The 24,872-nt window shown below is 45.7% G+C and overlaps 1 protein-coding gene across 1 annotated transcript in view; it reads left to right on the top strand.

The window, feature by feature from the left end:
* Nucleotides 1–24,769, top strand: part of DTX4 (deltex E3 ubiquitin ligase 4) — a 34,484-nt gene extending 9,715 nt beyond the window's left edge. The window contains exons 2-9 of the mRNA XM_036763940.1: nt 7,237–7,963; nt 13,288–13,349; nt 14,513–14,674; nt 17,379–17,440; nt 18,299–18,451; nt 20,419–20,580; nt 21,491–21,580; nt 24,262–24,769. Coding sequence (XP_036619835.1) covers nt 7,237–7,963; nt 13,288–13,349; nt 14,513–14,674; nt 17,379–17,440; nt 18,299–18,451; nt 20,419–20,580; nt 21,491–21,580; nt 24,262–24,495 — 1,652 coding nt within the window. The 3' untranslated portion in view covers nt 24,496–24,769. The remainder of the gene's footprint in view (nt 1–7,236; nt 7,964–13,287; nt 13,350–14,512; nt 14,675–17,378; nt 17,441–18,298; nt 18,452–20,418; nt 20,581–21,490; nt 21,581–24,261) is intronic.
* Nucleotides 24,770–24,872: the final 103 nt, after the last annotated feature.

Genomic DNA, 24,872 nt, shown 5'->3' with positions numbered 1-24,872 from the left:
CATCTGCCAGCCCCTCTGGTTCAGAAGTAACTCCTGCTGTCTAACCAACTGAAGGACTTGGGTCAAGCAACAAAGACCGCTCTTATCTCTCCAGAAGACTTTTTAGTTCAATGAGAGAAGGCCCAATGACTTTGGGCTTGAGACCAAGGAAGGTTCAAAGGGGTATAAAGTGGGCCCTGCCTTCAGAATGATTATAGTGCTGGGTATATTCCTTTGAGGACATCTAGTCTAACCATGGGCCAACAAGGTGGCATAGTGGATAGAGCACTGGGCCTGAGTTTAAATACAACCATAGACACTTACTAGCTGTGTGGCCCCGGGCAAGCCATCTAACCCTGTTTGCCTCAGTATCTTCATCCGTAAAATGAGAAGGAGATGGCTAAACCACTCTAGTATCTTGGCCAAGAAAATCCCAAATGTGGTCAGAAAGAGTTGAGCGTGAGTGACCAACAACAAAGTCTAACCCCACTTGTTTTACAGATGAGTAATTGACAATTGTTTATTAAGTGCCTACTATTTGCCAAGCCCTGTGCTAAGGAGATAGAAACAAAATTTTAAAAGTCTCTGTCTACTTATTCAATGCTATCTCAATTAAATTACCAAAAAAACTATTTTATCAAGCTAGAGAACATAATAATAAAATTCACTTGGAAGAACAAAAGGTTAAGAATATAAAAAGAATTAATGAAAAAATTAAAAGAAGGAAGTTTAACATAGCATATCTTAAACCATACTATAAGGCAGTAATTATCAAAACTATCTGGTATTGTTTAAGAAACAGAAAGGTAGATCAGTGGAACAGAGCAGACATACAAATCACAGTAGTCAATGATTATAGTAATCCTGTGTTTGACAAAAGTAAAGATTTAAGCTTTTACGATAAGAATACACTTTTTTGTTAAAAAACTGTTGGGAAAACTGGAAAACAGTCTGGCAGAAATTGGGTATATACCAGTATGTTACACCATTTACTAAGATAAGGTCAAAATGGACACATGACCTAGATATAAAGAGAGAGATAAGAAAACTAGAACATGGAACACATTACCTAGGAGACTTATGGGTAGGAGAAGAATTTATGAATAAACAAGAGATAGTTGTGAGTGTAAAATGGATAATTTTGATTACATCAAATGCGAATATAAAATGGATAATTTAACTAATATAGCCAGGATTAGAAGGAAAGCAGAAAATTGTGGGAAAAATTATAGACTGTTTCTTGGGTACAGTTCTCATATCTCAAATATATAGGAAACTTTGTCAATTTTATAAGAATATGAGTCATTCCCCAATTGAAAAATGGTCAAAGGACATGAACAGGCAGTTTTTTGATGAAATCAAAATTATATATTGTTATATCAAAATCATATATCAAAATATCAAAATTGTTATATCTAAATCATTATTGATTAGAGAAATGCAAATTAAAACAGTTTTGAGATATCGTCTCACACCTATCAGATTATCAAAATGATGGAAGGAGAAAATGACAAATATCGGAGAGGATATGGAAAAATTGCTACATTAATACACTGTTGGTGGAAGTGTGAACTGTTTCAACCATTTTGGAGAGCAATCCTGAGTTATGCCCTTTGACCCAGCAACGTCACTCTTAGGTCTGTTTCCCAAGGTAATCAGGGAAAAAGGAAAAGAACCTATATGTTCTAAAATATTTGCAGCAGCTCTCTTTGTGGTGGCAAAGAGCTGAGAACTGAGGGGACGCCCATCAGTGAGGGAATGGCTAGACAAGTTGTGGTATATGATCGTGATGGAATACTGCTGTGCTGTAAGAAATGATGAGTTCATTGATCTCAGAAAAACATGGAAAGACTTGTATGAAATAATGAAAAGTGGAATGAGGAGAACCAAGAGAACGTTGTATACAGTAACTATAATATTGTTCGAAGACTAACTGTGAACAGCCAAGTGATTCTGAGTACCATAAATACTCAGCAACTACAAGAGCCCCATGAAGGAAGGTGCCATCCATCTCTAGAGAAAGAACTGATAAATAGAAGCATGGATATTATGGTTTTACATATATTTATAAATCTGCATCAAATGGTGACCTTCTCTTGGGCAAGAAGGGGAGGGATGGAGGGAGACATTTTGGAATGTAAAATGTAACAAAAGAAAGGAAAAAACCAGGAGTTCCAAAATAAACAAATAAATAAAAGTTTCTATCCTCAAAGAGCTGACATTCTAATAGTGCCAACCTGGAATGGAAGAACTCAAGAAATATTGAGGAATGGTGGCCGGGATGGAGAGTTTCTGTCTGGGTCTTCACAATGTTTTTGAATGGAGCCTTAGGTTGAGAGGGTATCACATCCTTTAATTCAAATTTCTACACATAAAATGTCCTGAAAGTCAGTTCAGGTTTAAGCTTTAGTAACGTCACTTTTTTTACTTTTTAAAATTTATTTAGCATTTTATTTTTCCCCAGTTACATATAAAAACAATTTTAAATATTCATTTTCAAAATTTTTGGTTCTGAATTCTCTCCCTCTCACCCCACACCCCTCACTGAGAAGGCAAGCAATCAGGGCCCTCTGATACCAAATCTGGCCCTCTTTATACTTACTCTCTCAGAGTCCAGGATGTCATTGGTGGATGGGATGGACAATATCACTGAAGCTTGCTTGTAGAAGAATAGAGCAACCCTATTCTCCCTGGGATTGGGGGGCTGCACTCCCTCCCCCATCCTAACCCTTTCCTTATGGTCACCCAATTCTCCTTAGACCCTAATAAATACTAAATAGAAGGAAAGGCCCCCTGAGTAGAAGCCAGTGTCTTCATCTGGAAATTGTGAGGGATAATATATACAGGTGTAGTCATGTAAAACATATTTCCATATTGGTCATATTGTAAAAGTAAACAATAGATCAAAAAGCCCCAAGAAAAATGAAGACAGCAAAAAAATATGCTTCAATCTGTATTCAGACTCCATCAGTTCTTTCTCTGGGGACGGATAGCAGTTTTAATCATAAGTCCTTCAGAGTTGTTTTGGATCATGGTATTGCAACGAATAGCAAAGTTATTCATGGTTGATCATCACACAACGTTGCTGTTACTGTGTACAATGTTCTCCTGGTTCTGTTCATTTGCACCAGTTCATTTAAATCTTTCCAGATTTTTCTGAGAGCATCCTACTCATTATTTCTTATAGCACTATAGTATTCCATAACAATCATATACCCCAACTCACTCAACCATTCCCCCATTTGATGGACATCCCCTCAATTTCCAGTTCTTTGCCACCAGAAAAGAACTGCTATATTTTTATAAATATTGGTCCTTTTTCTTTTTTATCTTTTGGGTTATAGACTAGTAGTAGTATTGCTAGCTCAAAGAGTATGTATGGTTTTATAATCCTTTATGCATAGTGCCAAATTAGTCTACATAATGGTTGAAGCAGTTCACAACTCCACCAATAGTGCATTAGTGTCTCAATATCCCCCCCAATATTTGTCATTTGCCTTTTCTTTCCTATTAGCCAATCTAATAGGTTTGAGGTAGTATCTCAGAATTGCTTTAATTTGCATTTCTCCAATAAATAGTGATTTAGAGCATTTTTTCATATGGCTTTGATTACTTCATCTGAAAACTAACTGTTCATATCTTTTGCCATTTATCAATTGGGGGAATGGCTCTTATTTTGCTAAATATGACTCAGTCCTCTCTAAATTTGAGAAATGAGGCCTTTATCAGAGAAACTTGCTTCAAAACATTTTTTCACAGTTATGATTGCTAATTTAACTTAAACTTTTAACATCTTAAACCTATGCAGAAACTTTCGGAAGAGTCTGCATATGTTGTAAACTATAAAGTTTACAACATATTTCCTTTACTGTGAGGTAGGTATACACCCAGCTATGATTCCCATTTCCCAGATGAGAGAACTGAGGCTCAGAGAGCTTGCTTGGTACAGTGGAAAGAGCCCAGACCCCAGCATCAGAAGTTCAGGGTTCAAAATCTACCCAAGATACTTATTTTTCACCCTGCCTCGGGCCTTAGTTTCCTCATCTATAAAATGAGGGGGTTGGATCAGAGAGCCTCTGAGGTCCCTGTCAGCCTTAGATCCTTTTCTCTTATGATCGGTATAGGTCAAGTATCTTACCGTTCCTCCATTGTCTTACATTTTAACAGCTCTGAGTCCAAATCTGGCCCTCTTTTCATACTTCCTCTCTCAGAGTCCGGGGTGTCATTGGTGGATGGGATGGACAATATCACTGAAGCTTGCTTGTAGAAGAATAGAGCATCCCCATTCTCCCTGGGATGGGGGGCTGCACTCCCTCCCCCATCCTCCCTGGGATGGGGGACTGCACACCCTCCCCCATTCTCCCTGGTATAGGGGGATGCACTCCCTCCCCCATTCCAGCCCTTGCCTTATGGTTATCCAATTCTCTTTAGACCCTAATAAATACTAAATAGGGGGAAAGGCCCCATGCATAGCATGGGGCTGAGTAGCAGCCAGTGTCTTCATCTGGACTCTTTAGAAAGGAAATTGTGAAGAATAATTGTTCCCCCTCCCCCCTCCCTTCCTCCTCCATTCTTTCTTCTTCCCTCCTCCAAGGGTCTTACTACTCAATGAGGAATTGTTCTGGGTCTCCCAGTGGCTCTGAATGTTGTGGTTTGGGGTCATTAAGGGGCTCTGAGATGTGGGGCCTGGGGGGTGGGGTATGACCCCGGCAGGGCCCTGAATAGTCATTGTCCCTTTTCTTCCCCTCGTGAATGAGAGGCTGTCCCCAGTCAGAGTGGTCATGGTGTCTCCTCTCTGATAGAGGGTTGGGGAGGGCTTGAGGCCTAGAGGAATGAAGCCAGGGGAGTGCCCCTTTCTCATCAGATGGATGGGTGGTAATAAAGCTGACAGATGCTGAGATTCCTGCATCCTCGAGGCCCTCCTCTTCCCTGACCCCCTCCTCTGGGCTTTGTTTTGGGGGCTCCCTTGTGGAACGGTCCTTGATTGGAGAAGGGACCTGACTTTAGGTTCGAAGTCATGGAAGCAGAGCTGGAAAAACAGAGTCCTAGAAAGACTAGACTCTCTGTGCTCTTCGAGGTGTACTGAGAGGCAGCATTGGAATTAGTCCCTGCCACCTGCTCACTACATGGCCTTGGCTAGCTCAGTGTGAGATCCTGGGATCATCATCACAGAGCGGGAGGGGTTGTAAGTACATCCCCTCCCTGAGCCTCAGTCTCCTCAACTGTAAAATGGGGATCGTAGTTCTTTCACCATCTATCCAACACAGAGATGGAGGACAAAGTTCTTTAACTGTAACAATGAGGTGCTGCTTTTCTCTTCCTTCTTAGTCTTGCCACTGAGGGACAATAAAACCTGAGGGGTATCACTCTCTTGCCCTCCCATCCCTTAATTTCTCCTCATGAAGAATACCTATGATAATCTCTGTCTCCTCCCTTCCTCCCTCTGTCCTAGCAAGACTGAACATTACAGGGATATCATCTATGGTGTGCTTGGAGTTCCTTGGAGGGAGGGTACCACATAAATAGATATTATTTCTTCTTCTTTTTCCTCTTCTTCCTCTTCTCCTTCTTCTTTCTTTCTTTCTTCTTTCTTCTTCCTCCTCCTCCTCCTCCTCCTCCTCCTCCTCCTCCTCCTCCTCCTCCTCCTCCTTCTTCTTCTTCTTCTTCTTCTTCTTCTCCTTCTCCTTCTCCTTCTCCTTCTCCTTCTCCTTCTCCTCCTCCTCCTCCTCCTCCTCTTCCTCCTTCTTCTTCTTCCATAATTTAATTCTGTTTTAGAGAAGGAGTCATTGCATCAGCCCTAGCTTGCCTTTGCCCGCTCCGGATGGCAGCCATCCCCACATCTGTCTCCATGTTTATGGTGTATGTGTGTGTGTGCACACACATGTATACGCCTGCATGTGTGCGTGTGCGTGTGTGTGCGTGCGTGTGTGTGTGCACACACATGTATACACCTGCGTGTTGCGTGTGTGCGTGTGTGTGTGTGTGTGTGTGTGTGTGTGTGTGTGTGTTCTCTCTATAAGGCTGAAAACTGCCTGGTACAGGATCATCAGGCCCTTGAGTCTAACTGCCTCATTTTATAGCTGATGAGAATGAGGCCAGAGAGCTTAATAAGTAACTTGCTCCAGGACTCTGTGTCTTATTAAGCTCTGTAACTTCCTCAGTCCATAGCACACTTCTCAGCACATAACACATATGGAGTAAAAGTTTGTGGAATGAGTGACAAAAACTTCATCCAGCCTCCTCATTTAGCAAGAGCAGGGAGGTTGACAGCATCTAGAGTTTGGAGTCAGGAAGACTTGAGTTCAAAACCTGCCTACGTCCCTTACTAAGCTGTGTGACCCTGGGCAAGTCACTTAACTTTTCTGTGTCTCAGTTTCCTCTTCTATAAAACGGGGTTAATAATAGTGCCCATTTCACAGATTGTGAGGTGGTTGTGAGGATCAGTGAGGTGATGTATATAAAGTGTATATACATGTGTGTACAACCGAACATTAAATGTTAGCTATTATTATTTTTGAGAGGCAGCTAGGTAGCCCAGTACAGGGTGTTCCTAAAGTCTGGACACATAGGCAAAAATGCATATTTTCAAGAAATGAGATGAATGAAGTTTTCAATATTTTATTTAATTGAATATTAACAAATAACATCTTCGATATGATTTCCATCATTTGTGATGCAAAGGTTGATACTCTTTGCAAGATTCATGTGAACTCGATGCAATAACTCCACATTGCTGTCAATTTTAGCACATTCAGTCTTTATGCATTCAATCAAGTGTGTTGCATCTGTGATTTTCACTAAGTACACCTCCTTTAGCACACCCCAGAAAAAGAAGTCAAGGGGGCTAAGGTCTGTTAATATTCCAAATATTTCAAAATATGGATCTTTGCCTACATGTCCAGAATTTAGGGACACCCTGTAGTGAGAGCACTAGGCCTAGAGTCAGGAAGACCTGAGTTCGCATCCAGCCTCAGACACATATCGTGTGACCCTGGGCAAGTCACTTAACCTCCATCTGCCTTGGTTGCCTCAACTGCAAACTGGATCAAGGGGCATAATTTTTGTAAAGCACTGAGCACAGGGCCTGGCACATAGTAGGTGCTATGTAAATGTTATTGGTGGTGATCATGATGAAACTGAGGGCTGAGCAATGAAAAGAATTGCCCAATGTCATCTAGTGGCAAGATGGTTTGGGGTCCCGGTGCTGGAAGAAGGGGATGTTTCCAGTCTAACACTCTCCTCTCTACTCTTTGGCAGGGACTCTCCGTCCTGTCCGTCGAAGCTACTATGACCCAGCCTCAGCACCTGGGAAAGGTGTGGTCTGGGAGTGGGAGAATGACAATGGCTCTTGGACCCCTTACGACATGGAGGTGGGCATCACCATCCAGCATGCCTATGAGAAGCAGCATCCCTGGATTGACCTCACCTCCATCGGCTTCTGCTACGTCATCGATTTTGGCACAATGAGTCAGATCAACAGGCAGACCCAACGTAAACGTCATATCCGACACCGCCTTGACCTCATCTACCCCATGGTCACGGGCACGTTACCCAAGTCTCAGTCTTGGCCGGTCAGCCTGGGCATGGCCAGCTCCCCCCCAGGCCCTCCGTGTTCCTGCCCACAGTGCCTCTTGGTGATGAGCGTCAAGGCAGCAGCTGGGGCCAATGGTGGCATGGGCCTGCTACCACCCATGCCTGCCCGGAAAAATATGCCTGCCCCTAGTGGGACCAAGTTGCCCCCACCTCTGGTTGCTGGGCCCAAGCCTCTGGATGGGATGGGCACCATTCGGGGTCCGGGGAAGACAATGACCTCACAGGTGAACCGCAGGCAGGCAACTAGCACACCGGCCCTGACCTCCTCAGCCTCCCCAGCTAGCCCCCCAGGGGCCACCAGCAAGAATGGGCGGGTAGCCCTGGCTACCCTGAACCGCACCAATTTGCAGCGTCTGGCCATCGCTCAGTCCAGAGTGCTGATTGCTTCTGGGTAAGTGTCTCCATTTCTTTTATGCCGAGAGAAGCCAGCTTAAAGTTCAAGGGAGTCCTTGAAGGAGTCTGGAGCTCTCCACCCCATCCTCCCTCCCTCATCCTGTGGAATGCTGGGGTGGGACAATGGTAGGTTGAGATAATGGCAGGTCAAGTCAGCAACTGGCACAGCACACACGGGGAGGGAGAGGGGAATGGATCCTTCCCGACTCCAGACTTCTCTTCACCTAGGAGTTTTCACAGGCATAGAAATTAACTTGAAGGGGAATGGAGCTGAGGTCCTGTTCTATGTCTCTCAAGTGGTTTGGCAGGAGGAACTTTGGATTTGGTGGCAAAGGACCTGAGCTCCCATTGCAATTCACAAGATCACTTTGGGCAAGTCAAACTCTCTTAGAGAAGGAGCACAGAGTATTGGACAGGGTATTGCACTTAGAATCAGGAAAACCTGGGTTCAAATCCTGCGTTGTTGAACAGTTACGTGTGTGACTTTAGGTAACTCACTTCCTTGGACCTCAGTTTCCTCATCTTTAAGGGATTGGACTAGGGGTTGGTCACCCTTCCTCAAAGCTCTCAATCCTAGAAAGTTATTTCTTCTTGGCTTGGTGACCACAAGTATAAATGTATAGATAAGGTAGTCTTGCCCAAGGGTATTGTCTGGTGGAGGTGAATGATCTGCTTTTGACCCCCTGCTCCTCATTCTTTACCTCATCTCTCCATTGTATCCCTTCAGCTCCCAGTCTGTGATCCTATGATCTCTCCAACCTCTTCTTTCCCTTTTGGGGAACCCCAGCTCTGTCTCTGGTCCTTGGATGACCCAAAGGACTAGGGTGACTTTCGGCCCATGAGTACCTGTTATCAATACTATGCTCAATTTCCTCCATACCTACTGTATTCCAGACCCTGGGGAACCAAAACTAAACATGAAATCCTCCCTGCCCTCCAGGAGAGACCTGAGAATGAAATTGCCCTCAGCTAGATTTCTACTCCTGGAAACATGGCACTACCTAAAATTGAATCATAGAATCTGAAAATATAAGAGCTGGAGGGGACCTTAGCCCTCATGGTAAAGGTGGGGAGCCTCTGAGCTGGCCAAGCATCTTAGGGAGGTAAATACATAGGGAGACAGAAGGCCACCAGTGTTCCTTCTACCCATCTCTGACATGGTCATCACCAGTCATTAAAGGTTTCCAGCCAAGGCCCATAGGCTACTTGTGGCCTCAAGTCTCAGATGTTCGTGGTCATTCCTGGTGCCCCTTGAAAATGCCAGCAAACCTCAATGATATAAACTAGGAGAGGGGAGCCCTGAATCTCTTTGAATCCTAATGGGTGAGTTGGTTGTTCATGCTCTCTCCCCCTCTTCTCTTCTCTAGATGCCAATAGAGTTGGAAGCAGGGAGTGGGGGTGTGTGGGGTGGGCAGTGGTGTATCAAAAGAACTATAGAAAGTAGTTTCTTTCCCCCTTTATACTGTTGCCTTGACAAGAGAGGCCTCTCCCTACCCTTCCATATCTCCCAGTCCTTTCCTTTTTCATTCTTCCCTCAATCTTCCCTCCCCTGCCCCCCACCCCCAAACCCATCTTCTCCAGGCCCTTTCTTGGCCACTTAATTAGCGTGTTATCCCCCTTTGTCTGGCTTTACCATCGGCCTTCTGTCAGAGCTCACCCCTTTTCCCCCTCCCTTCTGCCCATGACCTCTTCAAGCAACTTTCCCACGGAAAAAAGAGGGGATGGGCAGGAGGAATGGATAGAGAAGGTTTGGGGGGTGGGGGGGCACAAAAGACCCGGTGAATTATTCAGTGAGACAAGCAGGGGGTTTCTAAAGAGTAGGAGGGGGGAGTGGTATGTATGCCGGGAGGGCGGGAACTATCCCTCTGTGTCTCCTCTAGATTAGTGATTTCTCTATCTCCAGCTAGGCCTCAGTTACCGTAGTGACAGACCATTGTCCAGCTCTGGGGATTCCTGGGCTGGTGTGTTTATCTCCGTGAAAACCCCTGCTTCTCACTATGGTTTCTACAGAGATGTCTCCCCACCCCCTAACCCCATCCCAGTCTTTTCATTTTCTCAGTCACATAGATCAACAACTTTGGGTTTATGAGATGCCCTCCCCCAATTTAGAGAAAGCCAAACAGCTAAGCAGTATTCTGATTGGCCAACATGAAGGGGCAGGCTGGCCTAAGCAGGGTTTCCTGGCGGCTGTGATGGATTATGGCGCCTTCATAGCAACACTCTGCCTGCCTCTGCCTCTGCCTCTGCTCAAAGGGATAGACTTAATGTGAGCAGCTTGGGCCCAGCAGAAGGTGTGGCCAGTGTGGACTTTGGCACAGACTGGATCTCTTAGGGAGCTCAGGATTTCACATTTTGGTTTTGTGCAAGTCAGGGGCTTGATCAGGGCCTGATTCCAGGAGGGGTAACCGCACCCCAGCATATGACTTTTGTCCTGAGGAGATCTGACAGTTATAATTATCACCCTGGCTTCCACAAGGGCTTGACTTTCTCATGTTGGCCTTTGTCTCTGGCTTTTCCTAGTTCTTTAGTTTAGGTGAGCAAGGGGTATGGAAAGGAAGGACAGCTTTGGTGGGACTTCTGCTCCCTTCTTGAGGAGGGGGCTGTTGCGTCCTTGAGCTTCAAGGGAATGCTGCGTGTTTATCAGAGTATAGCCACAGAGTTCCTGAGCTGGAGGGAATCTTAGAACATACAACATGGGACATTAGCAGTGAGCAGAACTTAAACCACAGGACAAAGGATGTCAGAGCTGGTATGGAGCTTAGAACATCAAAGAGCATCACTGGAAGGGATCTTAACAGTCAGCAGCCAGCAGGCATTTATTAAGTGATCAAATTCTTGAAATGAACAGGATTTCAGGTTAAGCGACTTAGAACAGAGAATGTCAGAGCTGGGAGGGACCTTGGAAATCACATATTCCAGTCTCCTCATTTTTCATATTGGGAAATGAAGACCAACCAAGCAAAGGGAAATTACTTTTCCAAGATCACCATTAGATGCTGGAGAAGCTAGCCCCCTGCCACCCTCCCACCCCCAACTACTGGTCTAGTCCTCTTTCTCCCATGAAGCCTCCTCCAGCCTTGGTTGTATGTGTACCCATAGCACACGTTTCCTGTCATACAGAAGGAATGCTTACCTCCTCACATGAGTGTGTACGTGTATGTTCTCTGGGTCTCCTACTCCTACTCACATGGGCCTAGTTCCCCCGATGGGCCTGCTATATGCCTGTACTTTGCTGGTGCTTCCTGTTTGCCTCGGTGAGGTGGGGAAACCTGCCAGTCCAGTTTGTGGGAACAAAGGTGGCTTTTGTCACCCAAATCACTGCAACATATCAGCGGAGTTAGGGGCTTTCTTTTGGGGGTGCTTGGGAGAACACAGGTGCAGTGCTATCTTCCCCTGATGGTGATCGCTGAGAACATTATCATGGAAGACACTTAAGAAGTATTGGGGGGGTGTGTGGAACAGGTGCTGTCTGCAAAATCCCTGCCCCCTTGTTGGGAAAACAGTTCTTTAAGAGACTAAAATCTCTAAAAATCTAAAATCTGCTAAATGGGAGAAAATTCTCATAGTAATATAGTGACTAAACTGAGCCAGTGGATTTTTTAAATAGGATTTAGAGTTAGAAGGAATCTTAGAAATGATCTAACCAACCCCCTCATTTTGTAGATGGGTAATCTGAGGCCCAGAGAAGACATGCCTAATTGGGGTCACCCAGGCTGTAGAGTCTCAATCCCCACTCCTTCTCCACCTTTGTGTATATAGGAGCCCTTCTCCTTGCTCTGATCTCACCTCAAGCAGTGCCTCCTGAGTCCCATTCTGCACCTCTCCCCTTTCCCATAATCCCGTAGGCCAGATGTCACCTCTGTCAGACCTTGCATGGGTTCTTTCTTCAGCTCCTTTTTGAGATCAGTTGTCCCAGCCAGGTCTGACTAGGGGATGCTTCTTGCTCTTGGTTTCTCTTTTCCTTCATGATCTCCCGATTCTAGAGCAAACTTTGACTCTTTTCATTGCATCCCCAAGCCTACATCCATTTTCTCTCTGTCAGGCTCCTAAACTTAGAACTGGAAGGTACCCTGGTGGCTGTTGGAGCCAACCCCCTTATTTTAAAGATGAGCAAACTGAAGAACAAGGCGATTGGTTATTGTCCTCGAAGAGGATCAAAATGACATCACTGTGTCGGGGTCAAGGTGCAGTGTGTCCAACAGCCTGATCAGACCAGCACAAGCTTGGAAGACGCTACCACAGGTTGGGCACAAATAGTCCATATGAATGTGTGAAGTCGAGATGTCTCTAAATTTGCAAACTCATGTTTTCTTTGACTTCACACAGAGGTGAAGAGTCTGAGGCAAAATTTGAACCCAGATTCAAACTGCAAATCCAGTACCCTGCCCACTACACTGGAGGCAGTTCTTCAAAAGCCCCAGGTCTGGGTTTCTGGGTAACTAGGGTTGGGAGGATACCCCTCCCCCTGCCTCACTACCAGCCACCACCCATAATGAGCACCTGTCCCCTCAGTGCCCCAAGGGATGGGTGGGGCAGGTGGTTGGACAGCTCACTTTTCCTGTTTGCCTCTTTTATCTGGGGAAAGAAGATAGCTCATCATCTGTCTGTTAAGATGGGCTCAGGTCTTGCTGAAAACCTATTAGTGTTTGGGGGGTTGTTTTTAGAGTCAACCTGTGATTTTATTGGTATAGGGAATTCCCAATGAGCCAATTCCCTCAAATACTCTAGATAGCTGCACCTTTTCTGCAATTTTCAAAGAGTTGCCTGGATCACTGACAAGCAACCAATGTGATGCAGCCCAGTATATGTTTGAAGAGGAGCTTGAACCCTAGTCAGAGATATTCCTGATTCTGAGTTTTCTCAGTGTTAAGAGAAGCATAGGGTCCATTTTATCCCAACAAGCATTTATAAAGCCAGGCATCATGGTAAGCAGTAGGAATACAATGACCAAAATGAAAGCACCCCCTTAGCTACCCTGTTATACAGAGCTCAGTCCTGGGAGCTAAGAATGGTTTCTACATTTGTCATTTCCTTTCTTAGCTCCTGGGGCCACACTAAAACTGGCACAGGCTGAATTTGGCCCAAGGTCCACTCCTGATCTAGTCCAGTGCCATCCACAGATGAGGAAGTAGAGGCCCAGAAAAAGGAAATAGCTTCCCTAAGGCCACACAGGTCATAACTAGAAGATCTGGGATGCAGGGGAAGAGAAGAGGGGACTCCTCTTGGGCTGAAGATTCGAAATCATAAAGGACACACACACACACACACACACACACACACACACAGAATAGATAATGATATATTTGTTCTTTCCTTACACAGTGTCCCCACTGTCCCAGTGAAGAATCTCAATGGGTCCAGTCCTGTGAATCCTGCCTTAGCAGGTAAGAGGGTCCCCTTGGCTTTTCCCCAGCATGAGCAACTTCCTGGCACACAGATAAGGGGAGGAAAGCAGGTAACTAAAGGGATCCTTTTCTACTCCTGCTTTCTTCCTCCTTTTGACTTAAAAGTTTTACCATTGTCTTTGTGTTTTATACCACAGACATTTCCATCCACATACACACACACACACACACACACACACACACACACACACACACACACACCCCAAGCCTTCTCTTTTAACAAGGAAAAACAGATAAACAAACCAAACCAATCCAGCAGCCATGTCTAATAGGGTACGCAACATTACACAGCCTTAGGTCCCCCACTTCCAGTGAAAGGAGGGTAGGGCATCTCCTCCTTTCTCCTCCATCTCCTCCAAGACTGGCCACTGTAGTAATACTGCATCATTTTCTTTCTGTTGTTTGTATTTTTTGTTTCTTCCTGTTCATCATCATGTCATTGTGTAATTCTTCTGCTGATTCTGTTTCCTTTCCTCTGTGTCCGATCATACCCATATTCCCGTGGGTCTCTGCATTCCACCTATTCATCATTTCTTGGGGCCCAATAACAGTTCCTTCCATGAATGCACCAATCGATGAGTGCACACTGTGTTTCCAGTTATTTACTTCCACAAAAGGCCCTACTCCAATTGTTGTGGCGTCAATGGGACCTTTCCAACTCTGACCTTCTTGGGGTACATAATATCCTTTACTATGACTTTGTAGATGCATATTTTCTTAATGCCAGTAAATGGGGCCTCTCCATGGTCTGTGGTAATTTGTTTTGTGGTCATTCAAGGCCCATGTGTTGGGAGGCTTAAAGCCTCCATTGAGCAATGATGTGGGAAAGATATAATTGTCAACCTTTGCCTAGGAAAGCTAGGTTTACTCTGGTTCTGTTTGATGGTGACAGGTGGGACTTGGAGCAAAGAAAATAAAGGGGAAGATTTCTTTTGTCAGAGAGAGAGAACTTGAATATCCTTTGGGAACAAAAGGGGTATTCGAGGCGGGGGAAGGCCAGGGTGATGCTTGAGCGAATCCAGAAAGAGGGGAGTAGAGGTTGGGGTCAAGGGTGAATCATTGAATCTTAGGAGGCTGGGAGGGAAGGGAATGGGGCATCCTTATGGATTCTTTATCTGTTCTTGTTTCCTGCTCCCCTTTAGGAATCACGGGAATCCTCATGAGTGCTGCAGGATTGCCTGTGTGCCTCACCCGGCCACCTAAGCTGGTCCTGCACCCTCCTCCTGTCAGCAAGAGTGAAATCAAGTCTATCCCAGGGGTCTCCAACACAAGCCGCAAGACCACAAAAAAACAAGCCAAGAAAGGTATCTCCTTCCCAGCTTCACTGGGGAGTGGGAGGCCGGGAGAGCTGGGTTCAAGGCCCTGCCCCTAACTAACTGTGCATCCCTGGGCAAGTCATTTCCTCTTTCTGGGTGTCAGGTTCCTTGTCTGAAAAATGTAGGATGAGACCAGATGACCTGGTCCTTTATCCAGTGCTGATATCTTATGTTCTAAGGGTCTGTTCAAATCTTTCATTTTGCCTTGTAAGATCTCTCTTGTCTCTGACCTGCTGGACTCCAAGGGCCCTTCAAGATTTAACATTTTTTGTTGGAAGAACCCTTCCAGCTGTGACATTTCTATGTTTTAAGCTCCCTCCCAACTCTCACATTCTGTGTTCTAAGGAACCCTCCTACTTGGACATTCTGTGTTCTGAAGGTCCTCCCAGCTCTGACATTCCATGTTCTAAGGGTCCTCCCAGCTCTCACATTCCATGTTCTAAGGGCCCTCCCAGCTCTCACATTCCATGTTCTAAGGGTCCTCCCAGCTCTCACATTCCATATTCTAAGGGCTCTCCCAGCTCTGACATTCCATGTTCTAAAGGCCCTACCAGCTCTGACATTCCATGTTCTAAGGTCCCTCCCAGCTCTCACATTCCATGTTCTAAAGGTCCTCCCAGCTCTGACATTCCATATTCTAAGGTCCCTCCCAGCTCTCACATTCCATATTCTAAGGGCCCTCCCAGCACTGACATTCCATGTTCTAAGGGCCCTCCCAGCTCTCACATTCCATGTTCTAAGGGCCCTCCCAGCTCTCACATTCCATGTTCTAAGGGTCCTCCCAGCTCTCACATTCCATATTCTAAGGGCTCTCCCAGCTCTGACATTCCATGTTCTAAAGGCCCTACCAGCTCTGACATTCCATGTTCTAAGGTTCCTCCCAGCTCTGACATTCCATGTTCTAAGGGTCCTCCCAGCTGTGACATTCCATATTCTAAGGTCCCTCCCAGCTCTGACATTCCATAGTCTAAGGGCCCTCCCAGTTCTGACATTCCATGTTCTAAGGGCCCTCCCAGCTCTGACATTCCATATTCTAAGGTCCCTCCCAGCTCTGACATTCCATGTTCTAAGGGCCCTCCCAGCTCTGACATTCCATGTTCTAAGGGTCCTCCCAGCTCTGGCATTCCATATTCTAAGGTCCCTCCCAGCTCTGACATTCCATGTTGTTTGGGTCCTCCCAGCTGTGACATTCCATATTCTAAGGTCCCTCCCAGCTCTGACATTCCATAGTCTAAGGGCCCTCCCAGTTCTGACATTCCATGTTCTAAGGGCCCTCCCAGCTCTGACATTCCATATTCTAAGGTCCCTCCCAGCTCTGACATTCCATGTTCTAAGGGTCCTCCCAGCTCTGGCATTCCATATTCTAAGGTCCCTCCCAGCTCTGACATTCCATGTTGTTTGGGTCCTCCCAGCTCTGACATTCCATATTCTAAGGTCCCTCCCAGCTCTGACATTCCATGTTCTAAGGTCTCTCCCAGCTCTGACATTCCATGTTCCAATTGCCCTCCCAGCTCTGACATTCCATGTTCTAAGGGTCCTCCCAGCTCTGACATTCCATATTCTAAGGTCCCTCCCAGCTGTGACATTCCATGTTCCAATTGCCCTCCCAGCTCTGACATTCCGTGTTCTAAGGGTCCTCCCAGCTGTGACATTCCATGTTCTAAGGTCCCTCCCAGCTCTGATATTCCATGTTCTAAGGGCCCTCCCAGCTCTGACATTCCATATTCTAAGGACCCTCCCAGCTCTGACATTCCATGTTCTAAGGGTCCTTCCACTCTGACATGCCATGTTCTTTAGAACTTAGAGTAACCTTAGTTACTCAGGTCTAATATTTGCTGATTCCATGACTTCCCTTCTTTGCACCTCAGATTCCTCTTCTACCAACTGCTACTTGTCCCACATACTCTACAGGTATATCGTGTGTGTCAAATGGAAGCACTTTGCAAACCCAGGAAGTACAAGCCCCTGGGAGAGATTCTCCATCTTCTTGTTTCCCAGACATGACCAGGAGACAGCTGTGTCTCCACCCCAGCCCCTTGGCCAACATGTGCACTCAGACTCCCATCTCATTTCCCAACTCTGCATATGGGCACCCTCCTGCCGGGATGAAGACCTTTCTCTGACAGATTGTGGTGTCCTGAAAGGAAGCCTGGCCTGGGAGCTGGGAGGCCCAGGGTTTAGTCCCTCAATTCTTCCTTCTAACTCACTTTATGATCTTAGATAAATCGTGAATTGGACTTTCACTTTCTCCCTTTGTAAAATGAAGGCATTAGACGAGGTGACTCCATTTCTGACATCTAGTAATTCCATAAAGAAATCTTCGTCCCCCACTCCCCTTTCTCCCAGTGCCCCATTCTTTGGTCCAAGCCTTCTCAGACCCTCTTCTACTGCAGGGCCACTCTTAACTTCTAAGGCAGGACTCAGTGTCCTCTGAGGTTCTTTCCAGGTCCTGATGTAATGTAATAGCTATGGGTATGAGAGAGAGAGAGAGTGTGTGTGTGTGTGTGTGTGTGTGTAGATTTTATTCCCTTACTAGACTGTGAGGTCCACGAGGCCTGGGACCCAGTTTTATTTGAACTTTATTCCTCCCTTGGTATTCTGTACTTGGAGGATAGATAATAAATATTGGGCACATTTGTCTTTGTCATCATTGTCCCTTCCATCACCCCATCTCATATCCTTATCCCTGCAGGGAAGACTCCAGAAGAAGTACTGAAAAAGTACCTGCAGAAAGTGCGCCACCCCCCAGATGAGGTGAGTCACCAGGAGGCTCAGACTGGGGGGCCAGTTTAGGCTTCAGGCGCTTATCACTATCCCTGCCCAGTTACACGGTTCAGTGGTCACCTATTCAATGGTTGACCTGATTCCACATCTACCAAAATAATCTCCTTCAAGAATGGGTCTGACCGTGTTACGTCTCCTCTCAAAGACCTTCAATAGCCCCCTCTTGCCTCTAGCATATCTTAGAAAACCCATTAGAAGGCCATAGGTTCTTCACCTTTTTTGTACCATGAACCCCTTAGATGGGCTAAGTGAAGTCTATGAACCCTTTCTGAGAAAAAATGTTTCTAGACGTGTAAAATAAAATACATAAAATTATATTGAAATATAGTTTTCCAAGTATGTATACATACATATGTGTATATTATGCATACTCCTGTATATGTGTATATAAATATATATACAGGCACACATGAACATATTTACACTCATCCGTGCATACACACATGCATAATCATGCAAGGTCACAGACCCCAGGTCATAGACCCCCTGCCCTAGCTTGTCATTTCAGGTCCTTCCCCAATATGGATCCAGTCTCAGCCCTTCCATTTTCTGTCTGTTCTCCCTTCAGAGGGAGGGCCAGTCCCCTTACTTCCTTGGGCTTCAAATTCTCCACTTGTGAAGTAGGGAGTGGGAGTCAGGGTTGGTCTGAATAACTTTAAAAGTCATCCTTCCAATTCTAAATCTTATGAAACTTGAGTTGGAGTCCAAGCCCTGGTACTGAGGAGCAGTGTGACCTCGGATAAGTCTCTTGCCTGTTGTGGGTTTCTATTTTCCGTTCTGTGATGCTTATGATCTGAGGAGCCTTTTCCTTCATGTGCCCCACCCCAGGATTGTACCATCTGCATGGAACGCCTTGCAGCACCATCGGGCTATAAGGGCCCCCAGCCAACAGTCAAGCCGGACCTGGTGGGGAAGCTGTCCAAGTGTGGGCACATCTATCACCTGCATTGCTTGGTTGCCATGTACAATAACGGAAACAAGGTATGCGTTGGGGTTGGCTCTCCCGGGTGGGCTCCAAGCCTGTCTGGTCCGCCTGGGAGCCCCAGGGAGAAGATGAGAGGTGTTGGTGGCTTGGGTGCCACCTCAGTCGCATCTAAGACTTTCCACATTGTTCATTTCTGGGTAACACCTTTTGAGAAAGGCATTGAAAAGCTGGGGGATGTCCAGAGATGGTCAGCCAGGATGATGAAGGGCTTTGGTGCCGTGTCATACGCAGATCAGCCGGAGAGGATTTAGGCAGCAGAGAAAGAAGTCTCCGAGCTGGGATAGCTCTGTTTGAGTATTCAAAGGGCTGTCATGTGGAGGAGGTGTTAGACCCTGTCTACGTGGCCCCAGAGGCAAAAGTAGGAGCCATGAATGGAAGTGGAAAGAGGCAAGCTTGGATTTGAGGTCAGGAAGAATGTCCTGACAATTAGAGTGATCCCAGAGTGGAATAGGAGTCCTGAAGAGGAAGGGAATTTCCCCTCACTGGAAGACTTCGGTCAAAGTGGGTGACTGCTCTGGGTATTTTGTAGAGGGGTATTTCTGGTCAGGTGCAGGCTAGACAAGATGGCAGCTGAGGTCCGTTATAACCTGGGATTCTCTGATGTCTGAAAAAGGAAAAATCAGTATGGGCTGAAGGAATTTCTAGGGGCTTTGAAGTAGAAGTGCGCCTTAAGCTGATTCTGTGGCCAAGAGTCTGTGACCTCCAGCGCAAGGCCTGCTTGGAATTGGCAGAATTTTTAAGCTGGCCGACATTGGCATTAGCAGCATCCTCTTTGGGCTTTCAGACCCTGTGTCTGTCTTGTTCCTCTAACATCCTTGAATTGTCTTGCTGGCCAACATTGGCGTTAGCAGCAGCATCTTTGGGCTGTCAGACTCTGCGTCTGTCTTGTTCCTCTAACATCCTTGAATTGTCTTTGCAGGGTGTCACTTTTGTGGCTCAGGACACCTAGCGCAGTCCTAGTCTCATAATCAAGTCTAAAAAAGCTTAGTAAGAGTCCACATTGTCCTAGCATTTTACACCCTTTGAAGAGCTTTCTGATGTTGCAGGGGAGGAAGCAGGTGCACAGTGAAGTGAGTCTCTTCATGGGCACATAGTAATTGGCAGGGCCAGAGAACTTGAGCTTTCTTTTTTAAACAGACTCAGAGAACGTCAGAATTGGGTGGAACCTTAGAACATAGAATGTCAGATCTGGGAAGAACCTTAGAGTATAGAATGTCAGAACCTGGGAGGGGGGCCTTAGAACATAGAATGTCAGGTCTGGGAGGAACCTTAGGGTATAGAATGTCAGAACCTGGGAGGGGGGCCTTAGAACACAGAATGTCAGGTCTGGGAGGAACCTTAGGGTATAGAATGTCAGAGCTGTGAGGAATCTTAGAACATAGAGCATAGAATGCCAAAGCTGAGCAAAACCTGAGAACCTAGAACTCACATAATTTGAGAGTAGGCAGGGACCACCTCAGCAACCCTAGACTAATCCATATACAAAAAGACTGTAATGTAATTGATAAGGCAATGTTGGTGGAAGGGACCTTAGAACATAGAACATGGAATGTTAGAGCTAGAAGCAGCTTCTACATACAACATCTTAGAACTAAATACAATATAAATAAAATATCAGAGCTCAGAGGGACCTTAAAGGTAATGGAGTCCAATGCTGTTATTTTGCAGCTGAGGATACCAAATCTCCAAAAGGAGAAATGGCCTATCCTGGGTCACTTGGCTGGTGCCCACTAGAACCCCATTGTCTCTTGATGGCTTTCCAGGGTTCTTTCTTCTTACTACATCCTCTTAGGCTGGGTTATGCCACTTCTTCAGGAAGAATGGGAGTGGGTGAGGGGTAAGAGGTCTGTTCTGAGCTTGAGCTGCCTTCATATTGTCCTCTGCCTCCTCCTTCTGTCTTTGGGGATTTTATCCAAGTCTGTCTCCTCATTTCAGCTGTTTCTGTCCCTTGCCTCTTTTATAGGATGGAAGTTTACAGTGTCCAACCTGCAAAACCATTTATGGTGTCAAGACAGGGACCCAGCCCCCAGGGAAGATGGAGTACCACCTCATCCCCCACTCTCTGCCCGGGCACCCAGACTGTAAAACCATCCGGATAATATACAATATCCCCCCAGGTATTCAGGTGAGCACAGATGGACCCGTGACCCTCCAAAGTGGGCCTTCTGCATTTAGGAAGCCTCCTTGTGTTTCGTCATTGTTGGTTTGGTTTGAAAAGTGCTCGGGTGCTAATGGGAAGCCTTTCATTGGTAATGATAACAGAAAGACATCTCTGTAGTGCTTCCTTTTCATCCATAAAAAGGCTTTTCCTTACAACAACCCTGGAAGGTAGAGGGTCCCAAAGCTATTAGTGCCATTTTACAGATGAGGAAGCCAAGGCCTGGAGAATGGAAATCTATTTACCCACCCAATTTTACCCAACTGCCAAGTGCCAGACCTGGCATTTGACTAGCTCTACCAGTCCACTGAGTATTCACCAGCCTCACGAGGTTTTTTCTGGTTCCAAGAACCCCAACAGATATATCGGTAGTCCTTGAAAATGGACACATAGTAATTGACAGGGCAGATGAACTTGAGCTGCAGTCTCTTTTTACAGACTCAGAATGTCAGAGAATGTCAAGGCTTAGAAGATGGTATGTCAGAGCTGTGTGGAACCCTAGAACATGGAATGTCAGATCTTGCAGAAAGCTTAGAACATAGAATGTCAGAGCTGGATGGAACCTTAAAACAGGGAATGTCAGATCTGGAGGCTTAGAACATGGAATGTCAAAGCTGTGTGGAACCTTAGAACATAGAATGTCAGATCTGGCAGGGGGCTTAGAAAATGGAATGTCAGAGCTGGGTGGAACTTTAGAACATGGAATGTCAGAGCTGGCAGGAGTTAGTGCTGGTGGCCTGTGTATCCACCTGCAACTCCTTGTACTGATGGAGTTGAATATTAGTTGAGGTGAATTGAAAACATCAGGAAAACATTGGATGTTCTTTCTGAGTCAAATGCTTTGAAAAACCTTTTTGTGTTTCTTTTATTCCCTCAGGGACCAGAACACCCGAATCCTGGGAAGAGCTTCACCGCCCGGGGCTTCCCTCGACACTGTTACCTCCCAGATAGTGAGAAAGGGAGGAAGGTGAGAATGTTTTCCTAGGGTCAAGGGATTTATTTCTAACTTGCAATCCAGAGCTTTGCTTCTTACCAAATACAGAATGAAGAGGACTGGGGTCATCCCTGGCCTATTCTCTCTGGTTAAGAGGTGATACTGACCTGGAAGCAGTAGCCAGAGTCTCTATCCTTTGGCCAGAGAGAATGTGTTCCTCCTTCTTGATCTGGATCTTGATAGGAATGGGATCCCTTCTCTCTTCTGGGGCTTCCCAGGCCAGTCTTTCTCTACAGGGGCATTTTGCTTCCCTTCCCTCTGGCTGACATGTACTTAGTCTTAACTGACTGTGATGTAGTTAGTCTTAAACAGACATCCTTAGCTTGGGATCTGTGACTCCATGAACTGTTTTAAATTTTTTTAAAATTTTTACTATTTTAACAGTATTATTTCAATATCATAGGTTCAATTCAATATATTTCAATATCATCGATTTCCTTTGAAATCTCATGTATTTTAAAAACACGATTCTGAGAACAGGCTTGCCCAGACTGTCAGAAGTGTCCAGAATATTAAAAAAGATGAAGAACTCTCACTCTACAGAGAGAAGGAGATTGAGCTCCCTTTAGGAGAAGGGCGGTCTGGCCAGGAGTCCCAAGATCCAAGTCCCTTCCCCCAACCCAGGACAAGTCCATTCACCTTCCTAAAAGGCCTCTGTTTCTCATGTCAAATGAGGATAATAACACCTGTCCTCTTTATCTCACTGGGTTGTTGTGAGGATTAAATACAATAATTAATCTGGGAATGATTTGAAAACCATAGCACATTACACATGGGAGCTGTTATTAACTAAACGAAAAGCAGTGGGTCTGGTTGGGTTGTGACTAAGTTAATTATGAGGAGGCTTATCTCTCCATGTGAGCATGGCTGCACCACTCAGAACACCCTTATTATAAGCCTATTAAAGACTATGACCATGTCTGATCTTTGATAATAATGATAACAACACAACCTGCATTTATAGAACATTTTACAAAGGGCTTTCACATCCATTATCTCATTTAATTTTTACAACAGCCCTGCAAGGTAGGTAGTGTGTATGTCATTATTCCTGTTTTCTAGACAAAGGAAGGTGCTTCATATTTTGACAGAGGAGAAACTGAGGCTTGCACAGTAAGGGTGGCAGTCAGGACTCCAATCTGGGCCTTTCTAACTCTTCAGGCTGGAACTATACAGTAGTGTGAGGGCCAGGATAATGAGAGAGGCTCAAGCTGCCAGATCCCACTACTGCCTCTCTCATCATCCTGGCTCTAGGACTGTTCTTGACCCAGAAACATGATACGGCCTTATTGGCTGACCCCTTTGTGGAGCCGAAGATGCTTCTAGAACAGGGAAAGAAATCAATGAATGAATCAATGAACGAAAAAAGCATTTATAAAACATTTAATATGTGCCAGGTTCAAGATACAAAGAATTACTTCCTACCCTCAAGGAATTTGAATTCTATACCATGTGGAGGAGAATGGTAGCCAGGGAAGGGAATTGTGTTCTAAGAAATTATAGAGATACCAAGAGGAGCCAGAGAACAGTTAATGGCATTACCCTTTCCTGATGCAAAGTGAAGGGAGGGACTCAAGAAAGGAAGAGTCCATGTTAGTATCAGGGCAGATGGCAAGATGTCCTGGGTGGAGCAGAGGGCATCATTTCCTACTTTGAGATCCAGGCCTTGATGGCCTGAAAATGCTGCTTCAGTTTCAGAATGTCAGAGTAGAATTGGGGTTTCAGGCCAGGTCTCCAGGACAAATTTGCTTTCCACGATTCCTTCATTTCCCTCCCTGAGTCTCAGTTTTCTCATCTGTAAAATGGAATGATCTCTAATACCCTTTCCAGCTCAGACATTCTGTGTTATGAAGGAGAAGGGCAGCTTTATTTAAGAGAAGGGCAATCTGACCAGGAGTCCCAAGACCCAAGTCCTTTCCCCCAACACAGGACAAGTCCATTCGCCTTCCTAAAAGGCCTCTGTTTCCAAAGCCCTTCTGGCTTTGAAACCACAGAGGTTCCATTACAAGATCCCTCCCAGCTCTAACACTCTGTTCTTGATTCTCCCTCCTAGTTCTGATATTCCATGTTCTAAAGGCCAATCTTGCTCTGGTTTTCTATGGTTTCTGCTCAGAGGCAACTAGGTGGCATAGTAGGTAGAGTGCCGGGCCTGGAATGAGGAAGACTAGAGTTCACCTCCAGCCTGAGACACTTCCCAGCTCTGTAACCCTGGGCAAATCATTTAACCTCTCTCTGCTTCAGTTTCATCAACTGTGAAATGGGATAATAATGGCACCTACCTCTCCAGCTTGTGAGGATCAAATAAGATGATATTATAAAATGCCTGGTACATAGTAAGCATTTAATTAATGCTTCTTCCCTTTTCTAAGATTCTTTTCATTTCTGATTGTGAGTCTCCAAAGGGGATGTTCTGAAATGTTTGCATGGGGGAAAAGAGAAGCTATACTGGTGTTGATGAGAAGACAAGGCAAAGGGGAGCAGTGGAAGGTTTTATGATCAAGAAAGATGAGGTTCAAAGCTGAACAGGGGGCTTCAGAAGCCTCGTAGCAATGACTCTGGAGGCTGAGTAGGAACAATTTAGAGCCTCGAGTTGTGTCTGAATGTTTAGCTGAATTTGCACCCATGCCTTTTCTTCCCTCTGTCATCCTTCACAGGTGCTGAAGTTGTTGCTGGTAGCCTGGGATCGGCGACTGATCTTTGCTGTGGGCACCTCCAGCACCACAGGCGAGTCTGACACAGTCATCTGGAATGAAGTCCACCACAAGACAGAGTTTGGCTCCAACCTCACGGGCCATGGCTACCCGGATGCCAACTACCTGGACAATGTGCTAGCTGAGCTGGCTGCCCAGGGCATCGCCGAGGACAGCGCTGCCCTAGAGAAGGACTGATACCTGAAGGAAGCTTGGGGGGGGGCTGAACACCATGGGGCAAGAAGTTGAGGGAGGGTCCCTCTCCCTTTGTTTCACTTTCCCCCCTTGCAGGTGACAACCTGATTTATAGGCTATGTCATTCATAAACCTCATCAGATACAAGAGGGAACATGGGACAGAGAATCCCACTCACCATGTTCTCCATGAGACTATAGTCCTGGGAGGAGAATCCTCCTAAGTGGGGAGCTTGGCCAGTGTACTGGCTAAACAAGGTGTGGTGATCACTCCACACCCTGGGCCTTGTGAAGTTGGAGGCTCCATCCTCTTGGAGCTTCTCCTCAGTGTTTACACTCTGCTTCAAGAGCAGAGTTTCAGCTCCCTCTTCTCTTAAGGGA

The sequence above is a fragment of the Trichosurus vulpecula genome, chromosome 6 (assembly GCF_011100635.1).
Source record: "Trichosurus vulpecula isolate mTriVul1 chromosome 6, mTriVul1.pri, whole genome shotgun sequence".
In the NCBI taxonomy this organism is placed as follows: Eukaryota; Metazoa; Chordata; class Mammalia; order Diprotodontia; family Phalangeridae; genus Trichosurus; species Trichosurus vulpecula.
This window is presented reverse-complemented; position numbering and strand designations above follow the sequence as displayed.